The sequence below is a fragment of the Tribolium castaneum genome, chromosome 2 (assembly GCF_031307605.1).
Source record: "Tribolium castaneum strain GA2 chromosome 2, icTriCast1.1, whole genome shotgun sequence".
Taxonomy (NCBI): domain Eukaryota; kingdom Metazoa; phylum Arthropoda; class Insecta; order Coleoptera; family Tenebrionidae; genus Tribolium; species Tribolium castaneum.
In genome coordinates this window covers 2,192,390-2,210,210 of record NC_087395.1, presented here as the reverse complement: position 1 = coordinate 2,210,210, position 17,821 = coordinate 2,192,390, and the positions used below count along the sequence as shown (strand labels likewise).

The following is a 17,821-nucleotide window of genomic DNA, read 5'->3' as shown; positions in this document are numbered from 1 at the left end:
TCAATATCCATGACGACTTAACATTGTTAAGAAAAGTTCTTGCGTGTACGTAATCCATTTGGAAAGTGCAACCAATGGCAGAATATTCGCAACATACAGGATGTATCAGAAATACGTGTGTTAATTTTATAATAAAACTCATCAAGTACAACAACTTTTCTATATAACATTTTGCAAAATTCTTCTTTACAATTTTCACTGTTTTCCTTCTTTCTTTTGTATAAGCGAGCCGGTCAGTGTTTAATAATTAGTTTGTATTCATAGCACCAATTTTCAAATTGTTTTAAATTGTTTAAATTGGAGGGTACACGTTTCAGTATGTTATTTTTTTCCAAATATTAAAAAAAATTGCGAATTTTTTATTGGAAAATTACAAAATAGATGTTTTATTTGTTGAGTTCTGTTATCTGTTACGTATTTCTGATACACCTGTATAAAAAATTTTTCTTCTTTCTTTTGTACAAACGATCCCGTCAATGTTTAATAATTAGTTAGAATTGATAGCAACCATTTTCATGGTTATTTTAAACAGTTTAAATTGTCCGTTTCTATCAAAATCTTTAACATCAATATTGACTGTAAATACAATAACCAACTGGCAGTCCCATATTCCTTTAAATAAAATATTCCTTTAAATAAAAAAAATAAAAATAAAAAGTTTCATGGAACATAAATGGTTACCCTGGTATTACATACTAACGTATGTAATATTTACTTACAGCCCACCGACATTATTGCAGGGTAACCATGGAAACGTGCACCTGACTAAAAAGTGAAAGATATGAAAGATATTTCACAGTGAATGATGACTTACAGACAAATGTTGCTAACAAATTATTATTTTCACGTTATACTTTTTTTGGGACACTCAGTACCAGGTGGGCAACCTTATCGCGCACCTTACCGAGGCATATCGAGATATTTGCAACCTAATTCACAAAAAAACTGTAAGCTATCGGTACCTTACCGGATAGTTAACAAATTGTTTATAGCAACGCAAGCTGAATTGCAAATCCATTGCAAATCTAAATGTCACTTATCAAATTGTCAAAACGAAAATTAAATTTATTATCAAAATATGTTAAAAGTAATGGTGAAAACCTCAAAAGGCCAAAGAGAATCCAATTATTTCAGCCATTGGGACCGAGGTATTGACTGGAAAAATAGAAAGAAGCTGTAAGTATTTTTTTATCTAGTTTAAGGAACGGAACGTATACAGGTCATGAAAGGCCGTTCGAATTTCACAGGTCTTGAAACGTATACCGTATGGTCCTGTGGTGTCTCTTTTTGGAAGTTTCACAAAAGGGTTACATCGACAGAAAAAAATTATATTATTATATTGGTGATTGTGACTGTGATGAAAATAAAATGAACGAGACAGTTACTTTTTTTAGAGATAATCTAAACTACAATGGATTTAAATTTTAAATAAAATATGTATACTCGTAACAAAATTTGATTTTACATTATTCTTCAGTTAATTAAAGAAAGTAATAGAGCAAAAAGCATTAACGATTTTTTTGTGACTACTGATCGAACCCGTAAAACACTTGTAGCATTTTTCATCAAACATTGAGGAAACCACTCATCTACCCGTTCAGTCCAAATTTAAAATAAAAGCTATATAAAAAAATCGCACCCTAATATTTCAGCAAGAAATTTAGCTAAAACCAATATTTCACTAAAAATTAAAGTAGTAGATTTATTTTCGAGTTCCTTTTACCTGAAATCAAGTAAAAAGTTGATAAAAAATTCAACTTGCAATTACTTTGCGGCAGGGAACAAGGTACCGCAAAATAAAAATGCTTATCTGACATTTGCAAGTGTTTGCAAGCTCTGATGAATTACTTTAACGACAACTGCAAGTTATCTGACAATATCGAGCGTTATCGAGATTCGTGAATGACCCCCTCAGTTATTTGCTATAGGATTGTTATGAAATTTAGAATGCACATATTTTAGGAAGTGGTCTTTCAATTAGAAGCAAAAAAATGACCTCAATTTAAAAAATGTAATTTTAAAACACGTTTCTTTTATTTAAAATTAAGCCAAATTACCACTGGATCATTAAACCCTAAAAAATATATGACAACACAAAAAATTAACCAAATCATTCGGCTGATTCAAGGAAAAAATTTGATTTTGTTGTTAAAAGCTTGATCCAAATTTCGAAAGTATTTAAGCAGACATCTTATGAAACAACTGATGAAGCATTGCTAAGCAGCATTTTGTGCACCTCTAAAAAATACTGTCAAAAGTGTGCGCGTGAAATTGTATTAATTCGTATTAATTAATTTGTATATTCGCCTATGGAAAGTGTCCTTGGACTTCTTGTGTAATGTTATTCAAATGAAGCCATCATAAAATTTAAAGTTGAAAGATTTGGCAATTATTTGAAGACACAGGAAGCGTACGTGAACTAAATCGAGTGAAAACAAAACACGTCACTAGCAACGAAGAAATAGTTGGGGCTGTAATTCAAGATTTTGAAAAGAATCCAACCATCAGCGTACAAAATATTTCCAAACTTCTGAACGTTTAAATGTCTAGAATTTTTCACTTGTTGTTCAGTCTTTTAGTCGTTTTTGGATGAATTAAAGCATCCAGTACCAAAAGTAAGTCAAAAATATTGTTTCTCTTATAGGTATTAATAATGTCGTTGCTTCTTTTTTAGATAGGAGTAGAGGTAGTATACTTTTATTCTACAAGTGTTTACTGTAGTACATTATTTCATTTAGTTATGGTCTGTTTTTTTATAAACAATTATCAGTGTCAAAAATCGGGTATAAAAGTAGTTCATATCGCCTTAAAAGGGAAAATTAAGAAATTAGATTTACATTAAGTACCCGGATTTGGGGTGAGCAATACACCTAGTTATATAAATTTCTTCAATTAAAGCCATACAATAAAAATTCGATTGGATAAAGTAGGCATTTGGAGATTTCTTTTATTCTAATTGGCGATTTCTTTATTCTATTGGTGATTTTTTTATTCTATCGATGAACAAATTTAACAAAAATTCCTCCATGTACCTATAAGAGAAAACATTGTATTATACACGTAAAGAAAGGTTGGCATTATCTGCCCGTGATTCCTTTCTGAAACTCGTGCTCCGCACTCCGTACCCATCATTCACAGATAATGAACAACTTTTCCTTACTTGTATAATAAACTATTATTAATCGACGTTTAATAATCTCAATAATAATTAATGTGTTCGCTACCCTTGTGACGTTAAATGGACTCGATTATTAATCGCCATCATTAATAAGCTCGTTCGATATAGTACGAGGACAATAAAACTAAGAAAAAATTGCCTTGAAAGCATCTCCAACGAAAGATTATACCGTTATAAGAATAAGTCTTATTGACAAAAAGAAAAGATACTTCCAAAAAAATAAAGACGCCTAAAATCTGTTAATGCTCTGTTGATGAGTTATTGATTTAAAAAAAAGTATTACTCGCATTTGCTTGTACTTCAACTAAATACTAGCTAATAGCATTTAATCCACAGAATTCCAGAAGATTTACTGAAGTAGTAGAAGTAATGTCTTCATATTTGGGTTTATGAGCTTAATATATAGAGAACTGATAACTAGCTAATTGTTAGATTTAGCCAACGACTAAACATGTCTTGTGTTTCATCGTGAAACATTTAATATAATATATGAAGTTGTTAAAAGAGCAAAAATGACTGAAAATGGCATGAAATATGAATTATGAAAGAAAGCATACGCGAAGTATGAAAACTATGAAACTAGAACGTGTAGGCAACCATTATTTTGGAAAAATAACTAACTTTATTTAGAAAATAACTTATTTAAAGTTAGTTATGTTTAAAACAGAGAACATTGAATGGATTGGTAATGTTAGAAAAATTTAAAGGAGTTTTGGTGATCCTGAGTTTCAAGGAAATGCTGCTGTAGATATGGGAATACATCATGATACGATTCCAAAAACTGTTAAAAAAATTCCTCAAAAAATGCAATAAACGTTTTTTTACAAGTTTGCAGCAACACTGCACTTAGTCTTGCGAAATGGAGTATTTCACTTATTCAAAAACTATAATACTATACTATAATTCTATAATACAATCAATACATAAAAATCTAAACAAAAGAACAATCATGACAACTACTGTCATGGGTTCCTAATAATTAAAAATTAAATGTGATTTTTTTATATAGTGTTTTGTGACTTTTGTATATTAGGCGCAGGACTCATAAAGCTGTGTGAAACACCCTGTAATTTTTTTTATTTTTTGCTAGGTGTAGGTAACTGTATGCTATAATAGTTTATAAAAAATAGAAAGGCTGCAATTTCTATTGGAAAATAATTTCGAGTAGGCTTTCTCAAAATCTCAGATATACTTTTATTAGTGTGATGACTCGGTTTTTCAAACTTTCAAATTCAAATCTCGCGGGAAATGTCAACACGAATGTCAAGTGAGTGTAAGTGGAGTGTGCGCAGAAGACTTGCAAGCTCCGATTGGCTAAGACAGAACGACAAGAAGACGACAATGGCTGTTAGACACCAGCGGTCCTTCTTAGTTAGTTAGTGTGTAAAATTAAGTCTAGTAAAATTATTTCTTTTGTAAAATCCATCCTAATTGTAAAATAACGATCCTCAAATAGTTAGACGAATCTACATCACAAAAAAGGTACTGTAGAAAGTAGAAGTTGAATTGTTTGAATCATTTATATATATTTAGCGAGTATGTTCCCCTTAAAAGAGCAAGATCTGGTCATTATCCGGTTTGGTTTACAGCATCTATTATTACCAAAATTAAACAGAAGTCTAAAATTTTTAAGAAATATAAATCCTCCAGACCTACTCTTTACATAAATGAGTTTAAACGTTTAAGACGTGAAATTAAAAGAGACATACAAATTGCTTATAATAATGACCTGATTGAAATCCAACACTCTCTAACGCATGGCCCCAAGCTATTTTGGTCCTTTGTAAATAATAAACGTAAAACTGGTGCCGTTCCCTCTGTAATGTTTTTGACAATGAAGAATTACCATCTCTACAATGCATTGCTAATGGTTTTTTAGCACATTTTAAAAAGTTTTCTACTGACAACTCATCTCAGACTATTACCAGTCATCTCTCAAGCAGCAAAGTAAACTCGTCTTATATTCATATTCGTTTTATCTCATTATCTGACGTCATAGAAGCAATTAATAAGTTAGGAGACTTTTTCAGTGGGCGATGACGACGTGCCCTCTTTTTTGTGAAAGGATTGTGCACAGGCGTTTTCTGATCCTTTACAAGTTTTGTTTAACTTAATATTGACTACTTCGGAGTTCCCATGTTTATGGAAAGTTGGTAAAATCTGTCCTTTATTTAAATCAGGTAATAGAAATCACGTGGATAATTACAGACCAATTACGATTCTATCGAAGATCTCCAAAATATTTGAGTTAATTCTATATAAATTTATATACGCCAAAGTTATTAGTTCTATTTCCGAATATCAACACGGACTTGTTAAGGGTAGATCAACGGCTACTAATCTTGCTTGTATTTCATATGTCACTGCTACTTCTTTAGACTCTAACTTGCAGATACATGTAATTTACACTGACTTTTCGAAGGCTTTCGATCGTCTTGATCACAAAGTTTTAGTGAATAAACTTTATGGTTATGGACTTTTTCGCTCTTTGATCAGTTTACTGGTTTCATATTTGACTGACCGTGTTTGTTATGTTAATGTTTCAGGTTTTAATTCATCGAGAATAATTGTTAATACTGGTGTTCCTCAGGGTTCAAATCTGGGGCATTTACTTTTTTTGTTGTTTATCAATGATGTCGTTGATATGCTTGATGTGGGTGTTCTCCTCTTTGCTGACGATTTGAAATTGTTCTCCTCGATCAAAAGTCAAAATGATTGTCAACAGCTTCAAAATAATTTAAATTCTCTTTTCGCTTGGTGTTCGGTAAATAATATGTCGTTGAATATTAGTAAATGTTGTGTCGTCACCTTTTCCCGGAAGCAACATACAATTTTGTATGATTACACAGTTAACGGTACTTCTATTTTGCGCTGTAATACCATGAAGGATCTTAGGGTTACCTTTGATACTGAATTTAGGTTAAATACACATATACGTAACATTATATCATCAGCGAACAAGAATAAGATCATGTACACAGCTTAAATCTTTTGACTGCTTAAAATCTTTATTTTATACACTCGTTAGATCTGGGCTGGAATACTGCTCCATTATCTGGTCTCCCCATTATTCGACTTATATTAATCTTGTTAAGTCAGTCCTAAGAAAATCTTCCAAATATTTATGGTACAAAAAAATCAAGGTTTACCCGCAACGTGGCATTTCCAATAGTATTTTATTTGTGAAGTTTGATGTTACGTCTTTATTACACAGACGTGTCACGTTTTTTCTTATGTTTTTGTTTAAAATTCTCCATGGGATGGTGGATTCTACCTATTTGCTTGCTCAAATCAACTTTAACGTTCCACAATCCAACTTAAGAAATTAATTTTCATGTCCCTATAGCTAGTACGAACATCATACAGCGTAGTCCTGTTATTAAAATGTGCAGTTTGTTTAATAACATAGTGGATAAAGTTGATATATTTAATGTTAATTTACGGACTTTTAAATCTATTGTCCTTCATTACTCGGGGACATTAAATAGTCCAGATTGATATTGCATCTCTAGTAAGAAAGGAGTAACATTCAGCTCCTCTATTTGCAATTAATCTTTTGCTGTTTTAGTTGGCTTGTCATTGGGCTCGCCTGTTAGCCAACTTAATTCAATAATAATAATAATAATATATTTCATTTTGATTTTGGAACAATATTATCAACTGCAGGAATTAAACAATGTTTTTCTCCCCACAGGTGTTTTATTGTACTCTCCCAAGTCAAATCCCCACACAAGCGTATTACAAGGATCCGGTCCGCCTTTTTTGTAAAACACAACGTAGGTTATGACGATCACGACCATCGGCCATTTTGTATTTAGTATTTTTTTTATTTGAATTTTTGTGTAATTTTACCCCTCTCTAGACAAGGCGGACGAAAAGAAGGTGGGGGCCCTTTGGGTCATCACATTAGTTTAGTGTTTTTAAGTTATCTTGTATTAGTGTTTTCAACGGCAGAATATTGCAGTGCTCTTTGGATGAACAGTTCACATACAAGCAAAATAGATTAAATTAAACACTGCTGTGCGAGTCATAACTAGCACTTTGAAATCAATCCCCACCGAATGATTTCCAGTATTCTTTAGCATTGCTCCACCTGTACTCAGAAGAAAACGTTCAGTCAATATAGAAGACATCCCCAAGAGTATCTAACATGGTCTGACCTGATTGTCCCCGAAAATCGATTAAAATCTAAAAAACCTTTTTGGGTTGCAACGTTTGACATCAAAAACATTTTCATTCATAATCAATTGCGCACTATGTGGTCCAATATCCAACAATTCACTAAAGATTTAATAGAATATGCATCAAAAAGGGTACTTGGAATGGATCAGCCAAGGTGGGTCTGGGTGAAATTGAACAGACTAAGAACTGGCCATGCCAAATATAATTCAATGTTATTTAAACGGAATGCTACAGAAAATCCATATTGCTAATGTGGTCAAGTGGAATAAACTGTTCATCATCTTGTAGAAGAAAACCGAATTATGATTATGAGTTTTTAAAGAGGCTTCAATGAAATTCATGAGTTGTTGCCAGAAGCTAAAACTTGGTTGTCCACCATAAAAGTTTTATAATTTCTTCTATGTACGAGTATTATTGTCCTTTTTTTTTCGTGTCATCAGTTCCTAATGCAATGTTACAAAATATTTTCCTCAGAAACTGTAGAAATTCTAGAAGACATAAGTTGTTTATTTTCCAAACGGAAAATTTTATCAATAAAGAAATATTGCAACGATTTTGTAAGAATTATAGTATTGTTATTTCGTTGGCAGAAATTGACGTTTTTAAAAATCATTAGAAGCGAATAACCATTTCCATTACTTCAGCGGAATGTAAAAGATTTTTAGCGCCCGAAAAAGGATCAAGAAATGCCATAGGCGAAGACAAACTTTCTGTTGTAGTAATTACAAATATTGTTTTTTTATGGTTCTAGCAAAAAAAAAAACTAACACATTCATCTTTCAACAAAATTCATAATTATTTTTTATGACTTTCTATTACCTACATTAGTATAATAAATATTATACAATAAGTGAATTAAACCATTGTTTATTTGCGAGAAGAAAATTAATTCTTCGAGCAAATTAATAGGTTTAATTCACGTGTCGTATATATTTTTTTATTCAATTTTAACCAAAATTTACCAAAAAATGCAAGAAAATGTTAAAATTAACCGTTCGGTCTATAAAAATCATATCACATGCGAATCAAATTTCCATAACAACGAGTTGTTTATTTATTTGCAAAAGTGCAAGAATTGTAACGCGTATGGAAAAAATGGCTAGAATCAGCGATTTTAAAGAGGAAAACCAGGTTTTCGTACCTGAATTGGTCATTCAAGAAGCTTCAGAAGCTATAAATAAAGTGGTGCCAGCAAAATCTAAACAATTATACGAAAAAGAGTATTCAAATTTTTGTGAATGGAGGAAACGGAAGGATGCAAAGGGAGTAGACGAGAGAATAATTTTGGCTTATATTTCTGAACGATCCAAAAATCCAAAATCTTCGTCATTGTGGGCGTATTATTCCCAACTGAAGAAAATGTTATCTGTTAAAGAAAATATCGATATAAGCAAGTTTGTGAGGATTATATTGTTTGTAATAAGTTTTGAACTAATAAATAATTGTTATAGATTTCATCAGGTATCTGCTTTCTTAAAACAACACTCTGTAGGGCACAGACCAAAGAAATCTAAAGTCTTCAGCTTCGAAGAAATGGAAAAATTTTTAGACACTGCTTCTGATGATGAATATTTGCTGCAAAAAGTGGTTCTAATTGTGGGAGTTTTTGGAGGCTGTAGAATTGGAGAATTAGTTGCCATGTCAGTTGATGACGTCGATGATCGAGGCAACGTAATTGTGGTCAATATTACTGACACGAAGACTTATAAGCCAAAAACATTTACTATCATCAATGGAAGTAACTCTATTCCTGCCATTGACGTTTTTCGCAAGTACAGAAAACTACGACCCGAGAGTATTTTACACAAACGGTTGTTTATCAATTACCCTAAACAGAAATGCACAGTGCAAGCAGTTGGGATAAATACTATTTCAAAATTTCCCGAAAAAATTGCACGATTTCTTTGTCTTCCAAATCCAGAAGAATATACCGGACATAGCTTTAGACGTTCAAGTGCAACTTTACTGGCAGACTCTGGAGCCGATTTAGCAGTGGTAAAGAGACACGGAGGATGGCGTTCAAATAGCGTTGTGGAAGGATATATAGAAGATTCCCTTAATAATAAAATTGAAATTTCAAGGAAAATCATAAACCATTCTGCAACAATCATTCAGAAGGAATCCACCTCAAATTCGGAAGCAAGTACTTCCGCGTCATCAACATCAGTGTCAAATCAAAATATAAATTTGCCTATTAATGATAGATATGGTGTACATTTCAGTAGCCTCAGTAATTGTAACATTTATTTTAAATAAAAGTATTTGTTGGTATTCGTTAAAGTTATTTAAATCAATAGTGGAATAATTTTTAAAGCACTAGTGAATTAAAACCGTTTTAATTCACTAGTGAATAAATCACTACTTATGCGTGTTACTATGGAATCAATAATGTCACTTTATAATGTCAAAATTGAATAAAAATAATATATAAATGTAATATTAAGTCCAAGGCTGTGTTTTCAAATGTGCATAACAATAATAAAGTAGTATTTAATACACTACGTATCAAACATGCGTGACAAATGGTAGTAAAAACGCAGGCATAAATGTTCCGTTATTAAGGTGGTGATTTAATCTAAAATCACAGCATAGCTTTGATTATGTCATAACTTACAAAACTATTAATGTCATAAATTAAATTCTAGAATGATTTTTAGCTCAGATGTAGTAAAATGAAATATTTTAGGTTTTTGAATACCTGGCTGAAACTTTGTAAGTTTCAGTAACACATCGTACTGAAATTGTCAAATACAACAGTTGTTGGCTTTTATTGAGACTTTCATACTATAAAGTTTATATCGGATATTAAGCGAAATGGGAATTGGAATGGTAACAAAAGACGCTTTTAAAGTTTTTCGCACTTCTGTTCCAACGTCTCCAATGTGATATGCTAAAATATGCTGTGGAAAATACATTGAAGGGGTAGGCGTATACAAATTGACTCCTATTTTGTATAATAATATCATAAAGTCTTCTTTTTAATCAAAAATCCAACACCTGTTGAATGGAATCGAAAGAACAAAATCTGGATTCTTTACATAAAAAAACATTTTTTTTAAATCTTTGAATAAAACACCAGCGTTTGGTCCATATTGTAATTAAACGATTTTCAGGTGCATCAATAAATTATCACTAATTAAACATTTTAAAGCCACTTCATATCCTGCTCCCGATTCAATAACAAACTTTGTCGATCGATGTCCAACTAATTCAAGCTTTCAGCTATTAATTCAATTCGCAATTTTCAGGCAAAATTATTCACCAATTTGTATCGGTCTGTGTTCGGTACGATTCCTACCAAATCTATTCGGAGCGTGGAAATAAATTATTTATGAACACCACTTTGATTCGAATCGGAATAATTGCAAGTTATAGAGAGGTTCTTGCATTTCGATTCGAACGACGACGCTGATTTTTTTTCTCTTTGGCAGGAATTATTGAGGAAAAGGACGAGAAATCTCACCTAATTCCTGCGGTTTTTTGTTGGGAATCCACTGATAAATCGGGGTGGGAGTCTCGTTAAAAAACCACTTAACGACCAATCCGTCGTCCAAAGACTCCTCTAGTGTGTAATCGCAATCGAGGACGACTGGGTCGCCCAATTGCGTCACTTCCGGTACTTGCAGTCTGTTGATTCGCACTCCGCCAATGCACTCTAAAAGACCTACAAAAAGATTGAAACCTGCTGAAGTCTTACTTTTTTTTTTCTAAATTGTAGATTAGACGCTCAAATGTACGAATTTCACAATGAAACTATCGTCAGTTCAAACAATAATATTTTTGTAAAACCTACCGACTGCGCCAATGATATTTTTAAATACTACTAACATTTATTTAAAAAAATATTAACACTCGTTTTCCAAAGTATAATAACAAATAACTCATCTGTTACTAATAAAATGAGTAAAATGTACCCAATTTGTTGACACATAACAGTTTTTTGCTCAAATTTGCAGGAGTTTATTCAAAACACGATAACTCTCCAACCATTTGTAAAGTAATTTTTTTTTAGAATTTGATAAGCAAAGATTCAAAAAATCAATTGTTAAATTTTAAGGCAAGTAGAATTTTTAAAAATAATCAATAAAAAGCTATAAAAAGCTATTTTCCAAATCAATTAACTCTATTTTACCAACAGCGGTCGAAAGCACTTCGATTTTTGTGGAGACTGTAATCAGTATGTCCTATACCAATCTCTACTAGTTTTTGAAATAAATACCAAAAACGTATTTTTCTCTTTCCAAACAAGTACTCAAGAAAGTTAGTGTTTCTATTGGTCATTATATCTACAATTCGCATGGAACTAAAGTTGTTCGCTCATACTCAAACAGAAAGTAAAAACCAACATAACGTGGGTCCTTCGAGCCGGATACATGTAATAATAAAAATAGAGCTAGAGTTATTCGTTCGTACGAACCTCATAATAGCTTTAAAATTTTTAAAATTTAAAAGCATCCCATTAACAACGAATGACGTGTCACTCTGCAAAATGTATGTACTTAGTTGTTATGATTTTGAAAATATGTTAATCTTTTGCCCAAATTTGGAATTTACTTAAAACATCACTGTTCTTGCAATAAGTCAATAATTTTTTATAAATTTGATTACTAAAGATTCAAAGAATCTTTTAAGTATTTTCATATTGTCAACTGTTGAATTTTAAAGTTTTTGAGATAGTATGTTAGTCTTTTTGTCTAAATTTGCATTCACAGGAATTCATTCAAAACGTCACAGCTCTTGTGATAAGTGAATTATTAAAAATTCGACTAACCAAATATTCTCAGAGTGTTAGCTATTACATTTTTAGGCTGGTATGATTTTTGGTAGCCATAACCCAAATTTTTCAAATAAATTGACTTCATTTTCAAAACAGCAATCAAAAGTACATCGATTTTTGTGAGGACTTTAATCAACATGTCACATACTAATCTCTACCAGGTTTTGAAACAAATGCCAAGTACCTGATTTTGTTTTTCCAAAAAATCTACTCAAAAAATTGGTCTTCCCAAGGTGGTACAAGAGGTTGTTTTTTCCATTCGATTATTTCTAGAGCTCCTATGGTTCTAAATTACTCGCTCGTATTCAAACAGTTAGTAAAAACCAACGTATTTTTGGTCCTTAGACCCGCATTAATTTATCTAATAATAAAAAAAATGGATCTAAAGTTATTTGTTTGTACGAACCTCACAATGGCTGTAGAATTTTTTAATATAAAAATCGTCGCATTAACAAATGTATGTACTTCAAATTTCATTCAAAACATCACAGCCCTTGCGCTAAGTGTTTTTTTTATTTGATAACCAAATATTCTAAGAATTTTCCAATGTATTTCAAGCTTATCTACTGTTAAACTGAGTAAGATGTACCCACTTTGTCGATACATATCAGTTTTTTGTTAAAATTTGCAATTCATTCAAAACACCACAGCTCTCCAACCCTTTGTGATAAGTATATTTTTTTGGCATTTGATAAGCAAAGATTTAAAGAATCTTCTAAGATGTTTCAGATTGTCAATTGTTAAAAATTTTAAGGCTAGTATAATTTTTTTTAAAATCAACAAAAAGCTATAACTCAGATTTTTCAAATCAATTAACCCTCTTTTCCCAAAAACAGTCGAAAGTACTTCGATTTTTGTGAAGACTTTAATCAACATGTGCTATACCAATCTCTACCAGTTTTTAAAACAAATGCCAAAAACGTATTTCGTTCGCTCGTTCGTACTCAAACAGTAAATAAAAACCAACATATCTAGGGTCCTTTGAACCAGACAAATCTAATAGAAAAATGGAGCTAGAGTTATTCGTTCATACGAACCTCATAATTGCTTAAATTTTTTTAAATTGAAAATCATCCCATTAACACTGAATAACGTGTCACTTTGCAAAATGTATGTACTTAGTTGTTACGATTTTTGAAATATGTTTTGAAATATGACTTAAAACATCACAGGTCTTGCAATTAGTCTATAATTTTTTATGAATGTGATAACCAAAGTTTTGAAGAATCTTCTAAGTATTTTCATATTGTCAACAGTTGAATTTTAAAGTTTTTGAAATAGTATTTTAGTCTTTTTGTCTAAATTTGCATTTACAGTTCATTCAAAACGTCACAGCTCTTGTAATAAGTGAATTACCAAAAATTCAACTAACCCAAGTAATCTCAGAGTGTCAGCTGTTAAATTTTAAGGCTAGTATGATTTTTATAAAATGATAGCCAACAAAATTTTTCTAATTATTTGATTAATTAATTAAACAGCAGTCGAAAGTACATTGATTTTTGTGAGGGCTTTAATCAACATATCCTATACCAATCTCTACCAGGTATTGAAACAAATGCAAAATACATGATTTTATTTTTCCAAAAAATCTGCTGAAAAAAAATTGTCTTTTTAACACGTATTTGTTATTCCTACCCAAACATTTGTATTTGAAGTAGTTTTTTTTTTCGTCAATCATTTCTAGAACTCGTATGGCTTTAAAGTTACTTGTTCGTAGTCAAACAATAAGCACAACCAACATATTGTGGTTCTTCGAGCCGGATTTAATAAGAAAAAATGGTTACTGAAACCAAAAGTGCTGTAACATTTTGTAATTTAAAAATCCTCGCATTAACGATGAGTAAGATGTCATTTCACAAAATGTATAATCACTACGTGAATCGAATCGAGAGCAATAAAAATGATAAAGTAATCAAGGGTTTGCAATGAAAACTTTCTATCCAGTCGGAAGGTTAATATCGCTAAATTAAAACTTCCTTAATGGTTTGTAACTCTATATGAAGTCAAACTTTAGATTAACTGCTGTTTTCAAGGATGAACGTCTCGTCCTCCGCTTTGCACCACTTTTTCTCTTATTTTAGTCCTAATTTAAATTTTATTCGGTTATTTTGCGCTCGTTTCAATATGAATAAGCAATTTTAAACAGCGTCAATGGGTGTACTGAAGTAATAAAGTTTGAAATTGTCAATTAGAGACCGCTAATGCGTTTAAATTATTAGCTTTTAAGCCAATGTAAATGCTGTCGTGACAGGTCATTCGAACAAATCCAATAATTTAAGGTTTTAACGGTTAACACCAAGTGCTTTGCGAACTTTTATACTGTGATTTATCGATAAATAACGGCTTCAAGCAGCGTCTCATTTTCAATCAACTGCATAAACGCAACGATTTGTCCCTTTGAAGTTCGTTCAAATCGAAATACTTCAAGTTGGTTCAAGAACGGAAACATTTTAATTGTCGTTGCTTTGATTTAGTTGAATGCTTTTAGAAAATATTGAAAAATTTAATCAGTTTCCCTGTGAGGTTCTTTTTAAACTTTGCGACTTTTTCTTTTTAACCAAATATAAAACTCGATCGTCTTAAATAAAAACATTTAAATAGCTTTTCGCTCCGATGAATGTTTAATCATCTCGATTTCTACATGATAACAAAACACGATTAAACTTCTACAAAAAATAAAAAACTGAATTGAAGAAAATGCTTCCAAACTGAATTACGAAGTATAAATAAAAACGGATCTATCAACTTTCCGTCATCATACTATCACATTGCAAATCGATTGGTTCCCGTGTTTCGCAAAAATGCATTTCCAGCAAACAACTAATAATAATGAAACATGTAAAAGAGGCAAATTACTACATTATTATTACTAATTATTACAAAACACATGGAAGCATTAACCATATTTTGCAATTTCCCTAATAATTTTTAATGAATTTATCCACTTTGAAAGCAACAGAATAGACTCACAAGCACATAAAATATTTGTAATCATGTCCATTAATTTGATAGAACATTTTTTAAGAGTAAGTTTATATTTTATAAAATATATTCCTATCATAAAATTCTTTTTTATTTCGTAAATTAACTCGCGGGTTGGCACTTGTCACAAGTAATTATTTCGCCTGGTGGCATTTTAGAAGAAAACTGAAACAATTTAGTTACCCGTAACAGATAAATGCAACATTTTTCTGTGTTGTGTGATTTATAACATTTAATAACAAATGTCCTCTTCACTTATTGCTCAGTCGAAATTACCATAAAGTCAAACCTAATCAATAAATCTTAGTTAACCGAAATTAACCAAACGTCGTTTAATTCATTATTTTATTTTTTATTAATTTCCATTTTTTTAACTAATTTTTATGAGTGTCGAAATTGTGTAATTAAAGTAATTAACTATCTTTTTGGTAAATTAAAGAATCTTAAATCGATGAAACAATGAGTAACTCTAAAAGCCACAAAATATAAAAAAAATGTTGCTGTGGCTTTAATTTATTCTACAGAGTAATTTCTACTGTGCTTACTCTTTAAAGAGATATGTAAATTGCTTCCGAAACTAAGTCAAAGTTTGATTAAAAAGTGTCGGATAATTGTGTTAATGTTAAATTACTTTGTAAACCATATACAGTTTTGTATATTGCAAATTATAAATATTAACTTAGCAGCATTATCAAGTTCGGGAGTATTGAAAAAAATCCCAAAAATTACAATTTGTTTTTTAATATTTTTAATATTTATTTTTAATAAATATAAAGTTCACTTTAGTAAAAACTTTATGAAAAACTAAAACAAACAACATATTATGGTCCTTCGAGCCGGATTTAACAAAAAAATGTTTTTGCTTAAAATAACTTAAAACATATTTGTACAACGGCTTGGCTAAAATGATTCATTTTATTAGTGTTACTATTAAAAAAAATCACTGGTAGGGTGTTTGAAAAACATGTTAATTTTTTTCTCAATTTTGAACAAGTCGCTTCTGAATAGTGATACACGTACATAATTACGTCTAGAGGGCAAACCCTAATCACTAATAATAATCTATATGTTTACTACAACTCGGAGGCAAATTTATTGTGAGCTTCCGCTTTTCAGTAAATAAACCAAAAAGTTCGTTCACTTTAGTAAAAACTTTATAAAAAACTAAAAGAAACAACATATTATAGTCTTTCGAGCCGGATTTAACAAAAAAATGTTTTTGCTTAAAATAAATTAAAACATATTTGTGCAGCGGCTTGGCTAAAATGATTCATTTTATTAGTGTTACTATTTAAAAAAATCACGGGTAGGGTGTTTAAAAACGTTAATTTTTTCTCAATTTTGAACAAGTCGCTTCTGAATAGTGATACACGTAAATAATTACGTCTAGAGGGCAAACCCTAATTACTAATAATAATCTATTTGTTTACTACAACTCGGGGGCAAATTTATTGTGAGCTTCCGCTTTTCAGTAAATAAACCGAGAAGTTCGTTCACTTTAGTAAAAACTTTATTAAAAACCAAAAGAAACAACATATCATGGTCCTTCGAGCCGGATTTAACAAAAAAATGTTTTTGCTTAAAATAAATTAAAACATTTGTGCAGCGGCTTGGTTAAAATGATTCATTTTATTAGTGTTACTATTAAAAAAAATCACTGGTAGAGTGTTTGAAAAACATGATAATTTTTTTCTCAATTTTGAACAAGTCGCTTCTGAATAGTGATACACGTACATAATTACGTCTAGAGGGCAAACCCTAATCACTAATAATAATCTATTTGTTTACTACAACTCGGAGGCAAATTTATTGTGAGCTTCCGCTTTTCAGTAAATAAACCATAAAGTACGTGAAAACAAATGTTCAAATCCCACTTACCGATTGTAATCATCAATCTAAACATAACTGAATATTTGACAACAAGTCCGTGCACTGATTTCATGTTGTCGTATATCGTTTAACTGAATATTTTAGATAGACACATCTTATTTTTGGATCTTGACCTTTGGTGATAGGGTTTAAGATTACTACGGTTGAGGTCGGTTGAACATGATTGTGTTTTACGAGTATTTTAGTAATTGGAAGAGAAGCACGCCGACAAACGTGTGCGCCGCCACCGCAGCCGCCGCCTCCAAGGAACGTCGCGACGCTACTGATACCGCCAACAATTTGAATGGAGGTAGCGGGAATAGCGCATGCGAGCAAAAATAGAGAATTTGGTTTAGGTTGATTAACCACGAAATTAGATGGCCACCTGTATGATGATAATAATAATCACCTCCTAAATGTACAGAGTAAATTTGTTAAAGTGTACCTAGATACATCAGTACTTTAACTGATCCATTTGTTATCTGTATAATAATAATGATACTAATAATAATAAAGCCTGAGAGCCGGTTTACAGAACATTTTAATTGCAATTAAATTTTAATCGCGATTAACTTGACATTTGTCAATGCATTTTAAATGGCAACTTAATTCGAATTAGTTTAATTTCGAATTAAATCTTAATTTCGCTTTCTGTAAACCGACCCTTAGTCTTTATCGAGAAAAAATGTATGAGGAGAAGTCAAGCTGATGCTATTCTATTTGACTTTTTTTAAAACAAAACAAAACATATTTTTTCAAACATACACCAGACATAACCAACACTAGGAGTAAATGCGAATAGAATATACATAATACGGTACGTCCAAAAAGTC

General features: G+C 31.2%; 2 protein-coding genes across 6 annotated transcripts in view; one reads left to right on the top strand and one right to left on the bottom strand.

Moving 5' to 3' along the window:
* Nucleotides 1-17,274, bottom strand: part of LOC656417 (uncharacterized) — a 50,525-nt gene extending 33,251 nt beyond the window's left edge. For 3 of the 5 annotated variants that reach the window (XM_064354738.1, XM_008192947.3, XM_064354739.1), the window contains exons 1-2: nucleotides 16,998-17,274; nucleotides 10,824-11,024 (exon numbers count right to left, since the gene is read on the bottom strand). In XM_064354738.1, the coding sequence (XP_064210808.1) occupies nucleotides 10,824-11,024; nucleotides 16,998-17,061 (265 nt within the window). In that variant the 5' untranslated portion in view covers nucleotides 17,062-17,274. The remainder of the gene's footprint in view (nucleotides 1-10,823; nucleotides 11,025-16,997) is intronic. The other 2 variants (XM_008192945.3, XM_962950.5) reach the window with 1 other exon arrangement.
* Nucleotides 8,309-9,654, top strand: LOC135265337 (uncharacterized). Its single transcript, XM_064354734.1, has 2 exons — nucleotides 8,309-8,754; nucleotides 8,812-9,654. Exons 1-2 carry the CDS (start codon nucleotides 8,339-8,341, stop codon nucleotides 9,614-9,616), a joined length of 1,221 nt encoding a protein of 406 aa, XP_064210804.1. The 5' UTR covers nucleotides 8,309-8,338; the 3' UTR covers nucleotides 9,617-9,654.
* Nucleotides 17,275-17,821: the final 547 nt, after the last annotated feature.

Bases quoted from the DNA above. Each gene is read 5' to 3' on its own strand.
- LOC135265337 (XM_064354734.1), top strand. From the start codon at position 8,339: ATGTTAAAATTAACCGTTCGGTCTATAAAAATCATATCACATGCGAAT. The intron at 8,755-8,811 runs GTTTGTGAGGAT...TAATTGTTATAG, and splicing joins GAAAATATCGATATAAGCAA to ATTTCATCAGGTATCTGCTT.